Source organism: Stegostoma tigrinum, chromosome 23 (assembly GCF_030684315.1).
Source record: "Stegostoma tigrinum isolate sSteTig4 chromosome 23, sSteTig4.hap1, whole genome shotgun sequence".
NCBI classification, from domain to species: Eukaryota; Metazoa; Chordata; class Chondrichthyes; order Orectolobiformes; family Stegostomatidae; genus Stegostoma; species Stegostoma tigrinum.
Window position 1 is genome coordinate 30,081,412 of NC_081376.1, and position 16,154 is coordinate 30,097,565.

Consider the following 16,154-nt stretch of genomic DNA (forward strand, 5'->3'; position numbering starts at 1 on the left):
ATGGCAGAATGGTGTACTATTCGGAACTGATGTCAATGGGATTCCTAAATATGGGCTCCAAACCCCAAAGAGATTATAGAATCAGGTCGAACTTGGAGAAGGAAGCCTCCTTATTACAACCTACCACCACAACCCACCCCACAAGCTAATAGAACCATGCTTCTCTTACTGAAAATGCTTGAAAGAAGCTCTAATGGTAACAAGGGCACAAAACGTAACCTGCCGGGGGGGTGGATGGTCTCAATGTCCATCACCAAGGATGGCTTGGAACACATGGCTGAGTCCTGAAAGTCGTAGTTGCTGAACTGGGTCTGAAGCAGAATGTGACAGAACCACCCATAGGTGAAAGTCTACCTGCTGCGGATGCATTAATCTATGACAGTCCTGACTGGAACAGAGATAAGGAAACTGTCATTGCACTACAAGAATCCTAGGTTCACCTAAGACAATATTCTAAACCCAGTCATTTTCAGCACTACATCAATTATCTTTCCTCCAACGCAAGGTCAGAGGTGGAATTTTCATTGATGATTGCACAGTTTTCAACACCATTCATGGCTCCTCAGAAACTGAAGGATTTGACTCTCCATTCAGCCAAACCCAAACAATATCCAGTCTTGGGGCTGCACCAAACTATTGCCTGGCAATGTCCATCTCCAACAAGACAGAATGTATCGATTTCCCCTTGATGGTGAAAGGAATTAACATCACTTCAACCATACTTTCAAAATTCAGTGGATTACTATTGGTCAGAAAATAAGTTAGACAACCATGTCTATCCTGTAACTATAAGAGTGGACCAAGAACTGGGAATTCTGCAGCAAGTGACTCACATCCTGTCTTCCGCAATGCATGTCTATAATCTGCTAAGCACAAGTCAGGAATGTAATAGGGTACTCTCAATTTGACACTTCAGTGGAGTGCTGAAAAAGTGCAGCACTGGTTGGAAGCACCTGCTCTCAGTAGTTATAAAAGATCCTACAGTATCTGGATCTTAATCAACATCACTAAAATGAGTTCTAGTCATTATATCACATTGTTGTTTATGCCAATTTGCTCAAATAGGCTGCCACATTTTCGAATCTTTCCATAGTCACACTATTCCCAAACTCTAAACTCTTCCAACCTCACATCCTCTTGGGATTGTGCACTAATTCCAGCCTCTTGAGTATTGCCAGTTCCATCATTTGTCACTATGTATTCAGTTGCCCAGAATCAAAACTGTAATTCCCTCTCTAACCCTCTGATCCTTTTGACCTTACTTTCCTCTTTGAAGACACTACTTGTTTGACCAGGCTTTTTGTCATTTGATTTAACATCCTTTTTAGTGGAGATATTTAAAGATTCTGCATAGACATAAATCCTGTTAACTTTCATAGAAGCCACATACAGAACATTGCCTTATCCACCTAATTTGAGACTGCATTTTTTTAAAAAGATAATCAGATTAATTAGATCCAATCAACACAATACAAATTTGTGTCTACAATGAAGTCTCAGGTAATGACAGATTCTGGCAGCTTCCACAACTACTACTGTCCCGCCAAATTCTCTCATTGATGAAGAGATTGGTTGACTATGAAGGCAGGAAGTTGTCAATAGTCACATCAATAGCCAAAGGTTGGACTTACCCAAGCATTCATTCGCTTCTCTAAGAGTTGCTCTTTGCCACGGTCGGTCATAGTGAAAGGGTTTGCACCTGTCACACTCTGGCCCAGCGGTGTTGTGTTTACAGTCACAAACCAGATTGCCCTCTTTGTCTTTGACGCAGCGTGAAGCGTGCCCGTTACACTTGCAGCGCCCACCGACCTGCAAGTCGGCCACCGCATAATGGTAGGACTCTCTCACCATACTTGCCTCATCCTCCTTCCCGTCTCTGCCACTGTAATGTCTGTCTAGCTCCCGCTGGAGGTGAGGCCTGCTGAATACGACCCGAATATCTGTGGCTGTCACCCAATCCTGCAGGACTGGACTGCTGTCAAAGTCTTGGGCAGAGGGTCGTCCATCGAGTGTGCTGAATGCAATCAACCCGCCTGTCAAAGGGTAGAGGTCAGTGTATCCATCTGTACAGAGAGCTTCTTGCTCATTCTGCTTGGAAATAATTGCTTTGTTTGGCTTATTGTACATCTTGCGGCACTGTGAGGAATAATACTGAAAGGGAACCCAGTTCTTCCCATAGTCCATCGATTTAAATATCCCCATAGACTCTGGCCGAGGAGAGCAAAACTGCAAACTGACATAAGTAATTTCAAATTTCTTATTCAGAGAGAGAGTCAGTGTGACATTGTGCATGGGATTGTAAAACTCTTCTGACTGCCAACAGCTGAGGTTATGAGCATTGTTTAAATCGGTCAGGTAGGTGGCAGGGTGAGCGTGCTTGGGATCTGAAGCATCGCAGATCTGACACATCTTAGTTTTCACACCCATCTTCTCATTGAAGAAGCAGTATCTGTTTGGAGGCCTCCCACATGTGCTGGACACCTGCACTTCCCTGGCAAAGCCAGCGTTGACAAAATCAGGAATGCAGCGCTTAGGCTGCCCTCCTTCATCATAGCAAGGGTCCGAAGAGCTGTGCTGGGGGGCAAAAGCATTGAGAGCACAGGAAGCCCCAAGAATGAAGGCAAATAGTAGCACTAAACTAAATTGCATCATCAACATTCAGGATGAAACGTTTCCAAGAACAATACACAGTAGAACCTGCAAGAAAGAAGACAGGGCATCATCAAATCAGAAACAGTTTGGATATCTTGAATAACATAATTTAATAGATGTTAGTTTGTCAATAAAAATACATGAATAAAGAACAACAGTCCCAGAACCATCTTCTGCTTATGAAATTCTTCCTTTTTGTGTGGAAAGCTAAGTACAGACAATCGGGCCCATTTTGTACTACTGCCTATGTAGCCAAAGTGATCCACCAGGATCTCTCCCACTATATAGCTTGCATTACTGTAGCAGCTTACATGTGGTGAGATATTGCAGAGCACAAGATTCAAAGAGTGGAGAAAGAGATTGAGAATAAAAGAGGCAGCTGCCTGATAGTGGCAGTTACATTCAAACACCCAAAGTATCTTGACTAAATGAGGAGCTAATTACTGTAGTTAATTGATTCAGAATCACTCCATATAGGATATGTGTTTGGAGACACATGGGTACTAGAAGGGTGGAGTGGCTTATTTACCATGCCCACTCCATTTTGATTTAATTCCTCTCCCTTTCACCCTCACCTTTGTGTAATTGTAATGTCCCTGATGGGCTTTGAGGGTAAACTGATAATTAACCGGAAATATGGGTGATTTAGTGGCAGTGGATAAAGGGAGAAGGTAACACGGGTGATTTGGTGATCTCACAAAACAGTTCACTTCTGCGTAAAAGCATTTCTAAATAAAAAAGAAAAGAAATAAGAAAGGAATTTTTACACTGCATGATTGTTAAGGGCACATAATTTGTGCGAGTGGAGGCTTTGAGCGAGACAAAGACTGAGTGAATATGTTTGGGAATTTGGTACAAGTCATGTCTTTTCCATGTTCAATTTTAGAATTAAAGTCAGAAGCAGACATTAAAAATAGCCTAAATAAAAGGGGCAGCTACCTGATAGCGGCAGTTATCATTTCGGCATCTGAAATCCCTTGTCTAAATGAGATGCTGGCTCTTATAGCAAAGAAGTGACTTAGAGCAGTTCTAAATAAGAAAAGAATTGTTACACCACATGATTAGTAAAGGCATATGGTTAGTGTGAGTGGAGACTTTTTTAGAATGGGTAAGACAGAGGCCCAATTAGTATATCTTAGAATTTGTTTTGGAGTGAGCATTTGGTGTATGGGGTGAACAAGGCGCTTTAAGTATGGTTTACTATAGAAGCAAAGCTTCCACAGTGAGAGGTGAGTGGGAGGCAACATGGATAAGCCATGGATCAAGAGGGCTATCTTCTGTGACACCAGGGGCACAGTGAGGTAATAAATGCAATGTAATGCTAGTGCAGAGGAAGAATCAGATTGGTCAGCAGGATTGATGAATATTTCTAGATTTTAACATAAATGGAAGATTTTCAGTTTGTATTTAGGTCTCTCATCTTTTTCTTTTCTTTTTAAAACCACTTTTCAGTGGCTAGCACTGCTGCCTCACAGCACCAGGGACCCGGGTTCAATTCCACCCTCGGGTGACTGTCTGTGTGGAATTTGCACATTCTCCCCGTGTCTGCCTGGGTTTCTTCCGGGTGCTCCGGTTTCTTCCCACAGTCCAAAGATGTGCAGGCTAGGTGGATTGGCCATGCTAAATTGCCGGTAGTGTTCAAGAATGTGTGGATTAGGTGGTTTATAGGGGGACAGGTCTAGGTGGGGTACTCTGAGAGTCAGTGTGGACTTGTTGGGCCAAAGGGCCTGTTTCAACACTGTAGGGATTCTATTTCAAGTTGTCAAGTATAAGATGATATTTGTGCATTTTAGAAACACAGGAAAAAACTTACAATAATGTATAAAGAGCAGAGATTCTAGAATAATTAATCCATTAACTTAAAATATGATAGTGATGGCAGGACTGGTGATGTGTCACTGCTGCAAAATGTGGGACCTATTGAACAGCAAGGTGACCCAAAGTGAACTCATCAGTAGTACATGTAGCAAGGACAAGGAACTTCAGATCAAGTTGAGGAGTGGGAGTCTGAGCTGCAGACATTGCATCACATCAGGGAAGGGTAAAGTAAACTGGATACCAGTCTCATAAGACCATAAAACATAGGAGCAGAATTTAGATATTCAACCCATTGAGCCTGCTCCATCATTCAATCACGGCTGATAAGTTCCTCAACCCCATTCTCCCACTTTCTCCCCGTAACCCTTGATAATCAAGAACCTATCTATCTCAGTCTGAAATATACTCAATGTCCTGGCCTCCACTGCCTTCTGTGCCAGTGCATTCCATAGATTCACCACTCTCCAGCTGAAATCATTTCTCCTTATCTCCATTCTAAAAAGGTATTCTCATTATTCTAAGGCTGTGCCCTTGGGTCCTAGTCTCTCTTACCAATAGAAGCATCTTCCCAACATTCACTCTGTCCACACCAATCAGAGTGAGCATGTCAGGTCCAGTGACCCTCCTTCCTGAAACATTAACTCTGCTTTCTCTCCATAGATGCTGCCAGATCTGTTAAGTTTCTCCAGCAATTTCTATTTTTGTTTCAGATTTGCAGCATCCACTATTCTTTGTTTTATTTAATTCGGTATCAGATTTGGCCTGTAATCAGGGACAGGAGGGTGTGACTGCAGGTGAGGCATGGACAGCAAACCCAGGGAATAACACTCAAGGAGCCTTTGTCCCTGCAACAGTCCAACAGTTACAAGGTTCTTGCAGTTCATGTGGATAAAAGTGAAGATTGTGAGAGGACAAGCAAACAGATCACAGCACTGTGATACAGGGAACTATTGAAGTCAGGAAATAGGAATGTAGTAGTGGTAGAAGATAACATAATTACAGAACTAAATACATTAAAGTGAGAGGAGAGAGATTTTAAAAAAGACATGGAGGCAATTTTTTGCTTAGAAGGTGGTTTGCATGTGGAATGAATTTCCTGAGGAAGTGATGGACGTGGGTGCATTTACAACATTTAGAGGATACTTGAATAGAAAAGGTTTGAAGGGATATGGGCCAGGAGCAAGCAGGTGGGAATAGTTTGTTAGGAATTAGTTCAGCGTGGCCTGGTTGGACCAAAGGGCCTGTTTCCGTGCTGCATGGCTCTATAACTCTGAGTTCCAGAGGTTATGTTGCTTGCAGGTGCCAGGTAAAAGACATCTCTTCAGGAGTGGAGTGGGAGGAGAGGGATCTATTTGTCATAGACCATGTTGGTACTAATAATGTTGATAGGACTAGTAAGGAAAGAATATGTTGAAAAAGCTTGAACTGTTCGGAATGAAATTAAAATTCTGAACCGCCAAGGTAATGATCTCTGGGTGACTACCTGGACCACCAACAAATTGGCATAGAGTAAATAAAATCAAGGAGATACATGCATGTCTCAAAGACTGGTGTGGGTGTTTATGGGGCATTAGCACCAGTACCAAGGTAGAAAGGAGTGGTACTGATGAAACAGTCTTCACTTGAACCATGCTGAGACCAGTATTCTGATACATCAAATACCAGGGCTGTAGAGTGGACTTTATTTGAGAAAAATAACGGCTCAAGTTAATGGGTTATTTTTTGTTGCTCACTCACTACTTCTGTTGTGTATATCAAGTCCAGATTCAAAACAGCAGCCTGTTAATAACTTATCTTTTCTCTTCTGCTGTTAACAGAATTGCCTCTGAAGCTGTAAATCTTCATCCAACCCCACAGACTCCCCGCCACCACCACTCTGACAGTTGTTACAGTGAAATGTGAGACAGCTTCAGACAGTTCAACTCAATATCTATGGAGTAAAAGCTCTCACATCATCATCATTGATGGTAAATAAAATTTGAAACGCAATTCAGTTGAAAACATCATTTAGAATGATTGGAAACTGAAGCTCATGCCGGGTGCGACAGGAATGGGCAATGCTAGACAAACAAAAACAGTCTCATATCAGTGTCCCATGGCAATACCTTTATGACGCAGTGCCTACCAGAGTCCGATGCCAACAACTATCAGAGACATGTACCAAATCACAGTACTGATGCACTTGCACTGACAGGTGCACCAACACAAAAACTAGGGGCACCAAAGAGCAAGAACTATGTCAGGAAGATCATGAAAGTTCCTCAATTTAGCAAAGAGAAGGTAAAAAAAATCATAGATTAATAGAACTGCAGAAAGGTCACAGCACACAAACAGGCCAGTCAGCCCATTCTGCCCATGGAATTGCTTTGCAAGGGTAGCTGACTTAGTTTAATTTCCAGTCCTCTCCCTGGGACCCAGGGTATTTTTTCTCTTCAGATAATTAATCATTCAATTCCCATCTAAAACAGATGACTAAGTCTGTCAACACCACACTGTCAGTCAATGCATGTTCCCAGATTCCAACAATTCACTGAATGAGAAAGCTTTGCCTTTTTTCTTTAATCAATCACCATACATCAATGTTTTCTGGTTCTCAACCCTTCGCCTAATTGGTACAGTGTTTTGTCATACACTCTTAGACCCCTCATGATTTGATCCCTCTATCAAATTACTAAACTCTTTCTGTTCTAGGGAGAACAACTCCAGTTTCTTTAATTTATATCTGAAAGTCTCTAATCCCTGGAACAATTCTTGAAATCTTTCCTACATTCTCTTTAGCGCTATCAAAATGTTTCTAAAGTAAGGTACTCAGAATTGGACTCAGTATTCCAGCTGAAACTGAACAAGTGTTTTATAAACTTTTATCATCACTAAAGCCCATGTTTGATTTTTTGCTTTCTCAACCACCCCTGCAAATTTAAATAATGTGTGCATATTTAACCCCAAGTCATCATCTTGTCGCTCCTTCAGAATTATATATCGTTTCTTCTTATCGTTCCAATTAAAATTAATCATTGTACATTTCATTTCTTGAAATTTCATCTGCCACACATCTGCCCATTCCATCACTATTATAAAACAAAGAACTGCAGATGCTGAAGATCTGAAACAAAACAAAAAATTATTGGAGAAACTCAGCGGGTCTGGGAGAATTAATGTTTCAAGGCATGTAGTCATATAGCATAGTAACAAACTCATCAGTTGAACTCATCTGTGCAGAACAGACATCCCAATCTGACCTAATCCCATTTGCCAGTATTTGGCCCATGTCCCTCTAAACTCTTCCTATTCATATGCCCATCCAGAAGTCTTTTAAAGGCTGATTACCTACTTGTGCGTGAAGAAGTTGCCCCTTAGGTCTCTTAAATCTTTCCCCTCTCACCTTAAACCTATGGCCTCTAGTTTTAGACTCACCCACCCTGTGGAAAAGACCTGTCTATTCACCCTATCTGTGCCCGTCATGATTTTATAAACCCCTGTAAGGTCACCCCCTCGGCCTCCAATGCTCCAGGGAAAAAGCCCCAACCTATTCAACCTGTCCGTATAACTCAAAACCTCTAAGCCTTCTTCAGAACAGTCACTGGAGTCCACGTTAACGCTGCTTTCTCTCTGCAGGTGCTGCCTGAATGCTGAGTTTCTCCAGTAATTTGTTTTTGTTGCTTATTCCATCAGCCTATCTATGTTCACTTGGTCTCTATCACTATGCTAACTCCTAACAGTTCATTATACTGTACTTCCAAATTTGCGCAATCTGCAAATTTTGAAATTGTGCCCTCTATACCCAAATCTAGATCATTAATTTGAGAAAACAAATACAAAATTTTAAAATGCAGTTAGAGGAAAGAGGGGTGCAAAAAGAAGAAGTGAGACAGATAGAAGGCTCACGACATACAAAGAGGCACACACAGGGAGAGACAGATAGAGCGAAATAAAACATTCACTAGTGATTGCATTATGTAATTTAATTTTTCTGTCGAAGATACATGTTGAAACTGCAGATTCTACGTCACAAGAATTCCTCCACAATCTTTGTTACAGGTATGGCTGCAAATCTCATGTTGCAGGCATTTCTGCACCTCCTGTGGTTCAGGAATTCCAACAGAACCTGCATCACAGATATTACTGATAATGGGAACTGAAGATGCTGGAGCTCTCTGATGAAGGGTCTAGGCCCGAAACGTCAGCTTTTGTGCTCCTGAGATGCTACTGGGCCTGCTGTGTTCATCCAGCCTCACATTTTATTATCACAGATATTACTCCTGTTTCTCCTCCCTGCAATAGTGTTCCCTCTCTGCTGTTCCTACACGAATAAGGTGATTGCTGTCCTGCCTCTATGGCACTAGATCCTGAGCTATGCATTTCAAGAAAAGGCTCTTTTTTTAAAAAATGAACTTGTTCCAGATGTGCCATGCTGAGTGAAACTAAACAGACTTGATACTAGTGCGCTAAATCAACTGAAATTAAACACAGTTCTCCAAGAGTAACAAAGTAAAATCAGCAAGGGTGAGGGCAAATAAGATTATTTAAAGTCATACATTGAACACCAGACATCATGAAAAGTGTCAGTTCCCATTGTTGAGCCTGGAACGCAGGGTCTATGGGCTAGGGTACTGCTAAGCATGAAGGGGGAAACCTGGGATCTTGTGCCTGGTCACTATCCTTCTAAAAAGAGTGAATCGTGAAATATCAAGCAAGGAGGTATTGTACTTGACTGAGATCTGGTTTGCTACATTTACCCAGCAACACTGCTGTCTGAAAATCACAGCTGAAGAATAGGCTGGGGAGTGAGTAACCAAATTGTCACCACTACAGTTTCATAAAATAGGCAGTGAGAGCAAAAGAATAAGTAAGCAAATGATTAAGGTTGATAGCGTAGCTTGAAAAGCTAGTGACTAGTAAGTGTGCAAAAACAAAAGCATGTGCGCCACAATGGTGTAATCAATTCAGAGAGTTATTACAACATGGAAGGAGGCCATTCTGTCCATTGAGTCCATGCCAATTCTCTGTAAAGCAATCAAATCAGTTCTATTCACCCACACTACACCCTACAAGTTAACTTCCCTCAAATGCCCATCCAATTTCCTTTTGAAAGCATTAATCATCTTCCTTTCTGTCACCCTGAAAAGCAAAAAGTTCCAAAGTTCTTCCTTGCTTACCCCTTGCATCTCAATCAAAAACTTTATATCCTTGTACTATCAGCTAGTGGGAATACTTGATCTTGATCTACTTTATCAAAACCTGAAATAGTCTTGTACAACTTTAATAATTCCCCCCTAAATGTCTTTTGCTCCAAGGAAGGCAAACTTTGCTTCTACAACCAAATCTGGGACAATTCTGGTGAATCCGCTCTGCAGCTTCTCAAAGGCCTTCCGAGGTGGTGACCTGTTCTAACCAGAGTTTGATAAAGGTTAATCTTAACATCCCTACATTTGTACTTAATACCTCATGTGTCCTGCTTCTTTCCAAGATTTATATGAACCTCAAGGTTCCTCTGTCGTTGCATAATGTTTAGAGCTAAGCCATTGAATCTATATTACTGCGCCCTATCTCCTACAAGTTGCACATTTCATACTTCTCTATAAATTCTATCTGCCACTTATCTGCTTATTCTAGTAGTCTATTACCCTCACTATCTGCCACACCTTCAAGTTTGGCATCATTAGCATGTTTTGAAAATTTACTCCAAAAATTTAAATACATAAACATAGTCCAAAAACTGAGAGTTCCTCACCATTCTGCAAATGGAAATACAAACATTTGCCACTGTTCTTTGATTTCTGTCCTTGAGTCATATCTTCTCACCAAGTTGAAATTTACCTTCATATTGCACAAGACTTTTTTAAAGCTAGTACTTAGTGTATGGATTTTAACAAAGCATTTGACATAACATTCACTGTATTTCCCTCATCCACTTTCTCTCTTACTTCATCAAAAAGTTCATTTATAATAATCAATCACCATCTGCTTTTTATAAATCCACAGCAACTCTAATTAGTTACCTCAAACCTCGAGTGCCTGTTGATTTTCTTCCCTGCTTATTATTTTTAAAGCCTTATGCACCACTGATGTTAAATTGGCCAAACTGTAACGACTGTGACCAAAAAAAGGAAATTGCTGGAAAAATTCAGCAAGTCCAGCATTCTCTGTGGAGATAACGCACAGTTAATGTTTCGGGTCCGCTGAACCTATTCCAGCATCTTCATTTCTTTGGGGGTTTTTGTGTAATGACCGATAATGCTTTTCTTGAACAAGCATCTGGCATTTGATACTGCTCAATCCTCTGCTATCTTTCCCAAGTCCAGGGAAGATTGGAAAGTTACGGAAAGCTCTTCCATCATCTCCACCTCAGGCTAGCAGAGATACAAGCTATTCAGATGAGGCAACTTATCCACTCCAAGTTAGGTCAACTTTTCCAGTACATCAGACATAACAATTTCACTCCATCCATTACCTCTACCATCTCCACTTCCATAGATTCCCTGTCAGTGCCATCTTCTTCAATAAACAGTAATGTATTAAATATTCTAGCCTTGCTCTGCACCTCTAAGAACTATCATTTTTTTTCTGTTGACAGCCCCTCACCCCTCCTGTTATTACCCATTTGACATTTACATAGTAGAAGACTCTAGTGTTCCCCTTCTTGTTCATTGTATCTTCCTCTTGACTTTGGCTCTCCAGTTAAGTATTTGACCTGGTTCTCACTTGAAGAACTCATTGGATATGTGTCATAGACTCACTTCTTTTTGTTTCATGATATTCTCTGATTTCTTCAATTTCCAAGGAGCCCTAGCTTTGGTTCACCTAGCTTTCTTTCTTAATGAAAAGTACCTAGCCCGTACCCAAACAATTTCCTGTTACAGTTTTCCCACCATATCCTGGTTCAGTTTTACCCTGGCCAAATCCAACTCACTCCTTTTAGTTTAGTCATCTTCTATAAATCTATGCCAGAGTTTGTATGCATGTGGAATGTATACACATTTGAAAATGTATGTGTATATGTATTAAAGAGAAAATAATTGTGTATACAAGTGAACCAGATTAAGAGCAAAGACAAATTCTCCTCTCCCTTCTACCCTGGTAAATAGTTTGTACAACATTAATTGAAGAAACCCTCTCCCTTTTCTCCAACGCCAAATGTTATGCATCACAGATGCGGAAGCCTGACACAGTCAGATACTTATATTCATTATATATGTGAAAATGTCTGCTTGCAAGCCTGACAAAATGTTACTGGGTGAATTTTATTAAACATTTTTAACGGTGTTTAGAATTTGATACCCACAGATTTCTAATCATGTTTTACAAGGTTGAATGCTATTCCATTGTTACACAATCTGGAAACTTTTGGCTTTCTTTCATTTTTCTTCCATACTTGTTCTGATGATTTTGACATCTCCCTGTTGTCACAAAATCTGTAGGATGATTTCCTCAATCACACTTAAGTAATCACTATTCATGTAGGAATCAAGAAAACCATTGCCAAAGCATATAATAACTAAATTAACTGATCATACAAAGAAAGCATCGTCATCTGAGCATGTGAACTGGCTAAACTCTCCAGTGCAGTGCTGAGGGAGCATTGGACTGTAAAAGGAACATTACACTAGAAATTTAGCAGTCAGTGCCAATGTGTATGCTCCAGTCAAGCCTCTTCACATCATTTTTCATCTAAATCAATAGATTCAATGGAATCATAAGTCTCTATTTCCTTTTAACTCCTATATTTGTGTATTTTAACACGAATGCATCCATATTATTCACTTCAACCACTTCCTGTATTACCAAGTTCCACATTCATACCACTTTTTGGGTAAAGATGCTTCTGCGTACTCTATTGGTAAAGTAATGCCGTGGGAATATTCCACTGATGGAGCATTAGTACTGAGGGAGTGCTACGCTGTTGGAGGGGCAGTAGTGATGGAGCACTACTCAGTAGGAGGGGTAGAACTGACAGACTGCTACACTGTAAAAGTGGCATCTTTCTAATGAAATTTTAAACAAAGGCCCCTGCCTCCTCTCTAAATTGGATGTAAAATATTCCACAATATGATTTTGAAGAAGAGGAGAATGGTTATTTCCAGTGTTCCAGAGCCAATATTTACCCCTTAACTAACCTGCCCTAAAACAGATTGGCTGATCATTACAACATTGTGGGATCATGCTTTGTAGAAATTGCTTGCTGTATAACTGCAACTACACTTCAAAAATATTTCATCTTGTGATAGGGTTATTTATTTACAAGTACTTTTTAAAATATTTTTCTGTCACCAAATTAATAATTGAGCAATTTTTCATTATTTGCAAAGAACTGTAAGTAATATGTAGGACTGGTGACCTGTGGGTGAGGCATAGGACTGGTGAGTGGTTTGAAGTCAAGCTATGGATGGCCAAAAGACACGAGCTGTGGGGTAAGGAGGCCGTACACACTGCAGGTGGCGTTGGCAGTGTTACTATAAGATACATTTTATATACCGTTGGAATATGAACATCAATATTGAGACCTGGATTTATTGGTTATCCCTAAATGCTCTTCAGAAAGTGTTCACAAGCAGCTCATTGGACTGCTGCAATCCACAGGTGAGTAGGTACAGCCACATTGTTATACAGGAGAGTGTAGCTGGAATTTAGCACAGTGTCTGTAATGGAATAGTCATACATTTCCAAGTTCAAATGTGGACTTGGAGGGGTATTTGCTGCTGGCAGTATCCTTTTACATAGTAAAGATCACATTTTTGAAGATACTGTCAAAGCAATCTTGGCAAGTGTTTGTAGAGAGTCTCATAAAATGATACAGACTGCTGCGACTATGCACTGGGTGGTAGAGGGACTGAATGTTTAAGGTAATGGATAGAGTGCCAATTAAGTGGGCTTCTTAATGCTGCACATGCACAAGTACTTTTGAAATTTCACCCATCCAGGCAAGTGAAGGGCATTCTATCACTGACGTGTGCCTTGTAGATGGTGGACTGGCTTTGGAGAAGCATTCCATGTAGAACGTCCAGTATCTAACCAGTCCTCGCAGCCTCAATATTTAGATAGCTGGTTCAGTTAATTTTCTGGTCAATGTAACCAAGATAGTGCTAGTATAGTATTCAGTGATGGTAATGTCATTGAATGTCAAGGGGTGTTGATTAGATTTTATTTTGTTGGAGATGTCTAGCACTTGTCTAGAATGGGACAAATGTTACTTGTTATTTGTCAGCCCAACTCTGGAAGTTGTCCTGGTCTTGCTGCATATGAACATGGACCACTTCAGTACCAGAAGAGTTGTGAATAACACTGAACAATGTGCAACCATCGGAACATCCTCTCCTCTGACCTTCTGTCCCAGAGGAAGGGTCATCAATGATGCAGGTGAAGATGGTCGGACCTGAAACACCACCCTGTGGAACTCCTGCACAGATATATTGGGGCTGGAAAGACTGGCCCCCTGTAACTACAACCGTCTACCTTTGTGCTGGGTATGACTCTAACCAATGGAGAATTTTGTCTCTGGTTCCCATTAGCTTTGATTTTGCTCAGGATCCTTGACATCACATTTAATCAAGTGCTACTTCGATATGAAGGACTGTTACTGTCGCCTGTAGAAATTAAATCTTTTGTTTGGACCAAGTCTGGAGCCCAGTGGCCCTGGTAGGATCCAAACTGTGTAAGGGGTCAGCAAACAGCTGGCAAGTTTCGGAGGCAGTGCAGAATAAATTCAGGCTTCTGGGATGTCTGCAAGTTGATGTCTTTCTAACCTGGAATGAAGAATCTGGACTTCAGTTTTATCACTCACTATAGTTCCAGTTCTTATACAACCTTATTTCAATATTTTCCCATACAATATTTTGAACCTTCAATCTGTATCTTGAAGCAAACTGTAGATATTTTAAAAGTGTACAGTGAGTGATTCAAAACTTGCTGAAAACATTGAAATCGTTGGACTAAAGGAGTGAAGCAGAACGGGCCGGGATATGGAACGTCTGCAATGAAGCAGGTTCCAGCCAGGAATCGCAGTCTGGGTCTAACCAGTGATTCCCGTTAGAATGGCGCCTCAAACATCAGATGCTGCCTGAACTGAATACTTCATCCACAGTGGAAGCGGAGGCAAGTAAAGAGCTGGAACTTGTTCTGAACATTTCACAAGACTAACGTGAGAGCGACCTCATCTGCAAAGAAGGTCAAATCCCACGTTAAATGAGGGCTTTCGAAGGTAATGATAAATAGAAAAGTAGCAAGAAAACAGATCACAACAACCAATGGGCGTTTCTTGGAGGGCACGAAGCCAACAGTGACACTCGCTGGGGGTAACCCCAGTCCCCGGACCCTCACTGGCTGGGGGTAACCCCAGTCCCCGGACCCTCACTGGCTGGGGGTAACTCCAGTCCCCGGACCCTCACTGGCTGGGGGTAACCCCAGTCCCCGGACCCTCACTGGCTGGGGGTAACCCCAGTCCCCGGACCCTCACTGGCTGGGGGTAACTCCAGTCCCGGGACCCTCACTGGCTGGGGGTAACCCCAGTCCCCGGACCCTCACTGGCTGGGGGTAACTCCAGTCCCCGGACCCTCACTGGCTGGGGGTAACTCCAGTCCCCGGACCCTCACTGGCTGGGGGTAACCCCAGTCCCCGGACCCTCACTGGCTGGGGGTAACCCCAGTCCCCGGACCCTCACTGGCTGGGGGTAACTCCAGTCCCCGGACCCTCACTGGCTGGGGGTAACTCCAGTCCCCGGACCCTCACTGGCTGGGGGTAACTCCAGTCCCCGGACCCTCACTGGCTGGGGGTAACTCCAGTCCCCGGACCCTCACTGGCTGGGGGTAACTCCAGTCCCCGGACCCTCACTGGCTGGGGGTAACCCCAGTCCCCGGACCCTCACTGGCTGGGGGTAACCCCAGTCCCCGGACCCTCACTGGCTGGGGGTAACTCCAGTCCCCGGACCCTCACTGGCTGGGGGTAACTCCAGTCCCCGGACCCTCACTGGCTGGGGGTAACTCCAGTCCCCGGACCCTCACTGGCTGGGGGTAACTCCAGTCCCCGGACCCTCACTCGCTAGGGGTAACTCCAGTCCCCGGACCCTCACTGGCTGGGGGTAACTCCAGTCCCCGGACCCTCACTGGCTGGGGGTAACTCCAGTCCCCGGACCCTCACTGGCTGGGGGTAACCCCAGTCCCCGGACCCTCACTGGCTGGGGGTAACCCCAGTCCCCGGACCCTCACTGGCTGGGGGTAACTCCAGTCCCCGGACCCTCACTGGCTGGGGGTAACTCCAGTCCCCGGACCCTCACTGGCTGGGGGTAACTCCAGTCCCCGGACCCTCACTGGCTGGGGGTAACTCCAGTCCCCGGACCCTCACTGGCTGGCGGTGGGGCGGCTAACGCCAGTCCCGGGACCCTCACTCGCTAGGGGTAACCCCAGTCCCCGGACCCTCACTGGCTGGGGGTAACTCCAGTCCCCGGACCCTCACTGGCTGGGGGTAACTCCAGTCCCCGGACCCTCACTCGCTAGGGGTAACTCCAGTCCCCGGACCCTCACTGGCTGGGGGTAACTCCAGTCCCCGGACCCTCACTGGCTGGGGGTAACTCCAGTCCCCGGACCCTCACTGGCTGGGGGGTAACTCCAGTCCCCGGACCCTCACTGGCTGGGGGTAACTCCAGTCCCCGGACCCTCACTGGCTGGGGGTAACTCCAGTCCCCGGACCCTCAC

At 43.3% G+C, this 16,154-nt stretch overlaps 1 protein-coding gene across 2 annotated transcripts in view; it reads right to left on the minus strand.

Annotated features, from left to right (window-relative positions):
* LOC125462225 (netrin-3-like) overlaps window positions 1–16,154 on the minus strand; it is a 188,121-nt gene that overhangs the window by 170,118 nt on the left and 1,849 nt on the right. For both annotated transcript variants that reach the window (XM_048551990.2, XM_048551989.2), the window contains exon 2: window positions 1,632–2,697. In XM_048551990.2, coding sequence (XP_048407947.1) covers window positions 1,632–2,658 — 1,027 coding nt within the window. In that variant the 5' untranslated portion in view covers window positions 2,659–2,697. The remainder of the gene's footprint in view (window positions 1–1,631; window positions 2,698–16,154) is intronic.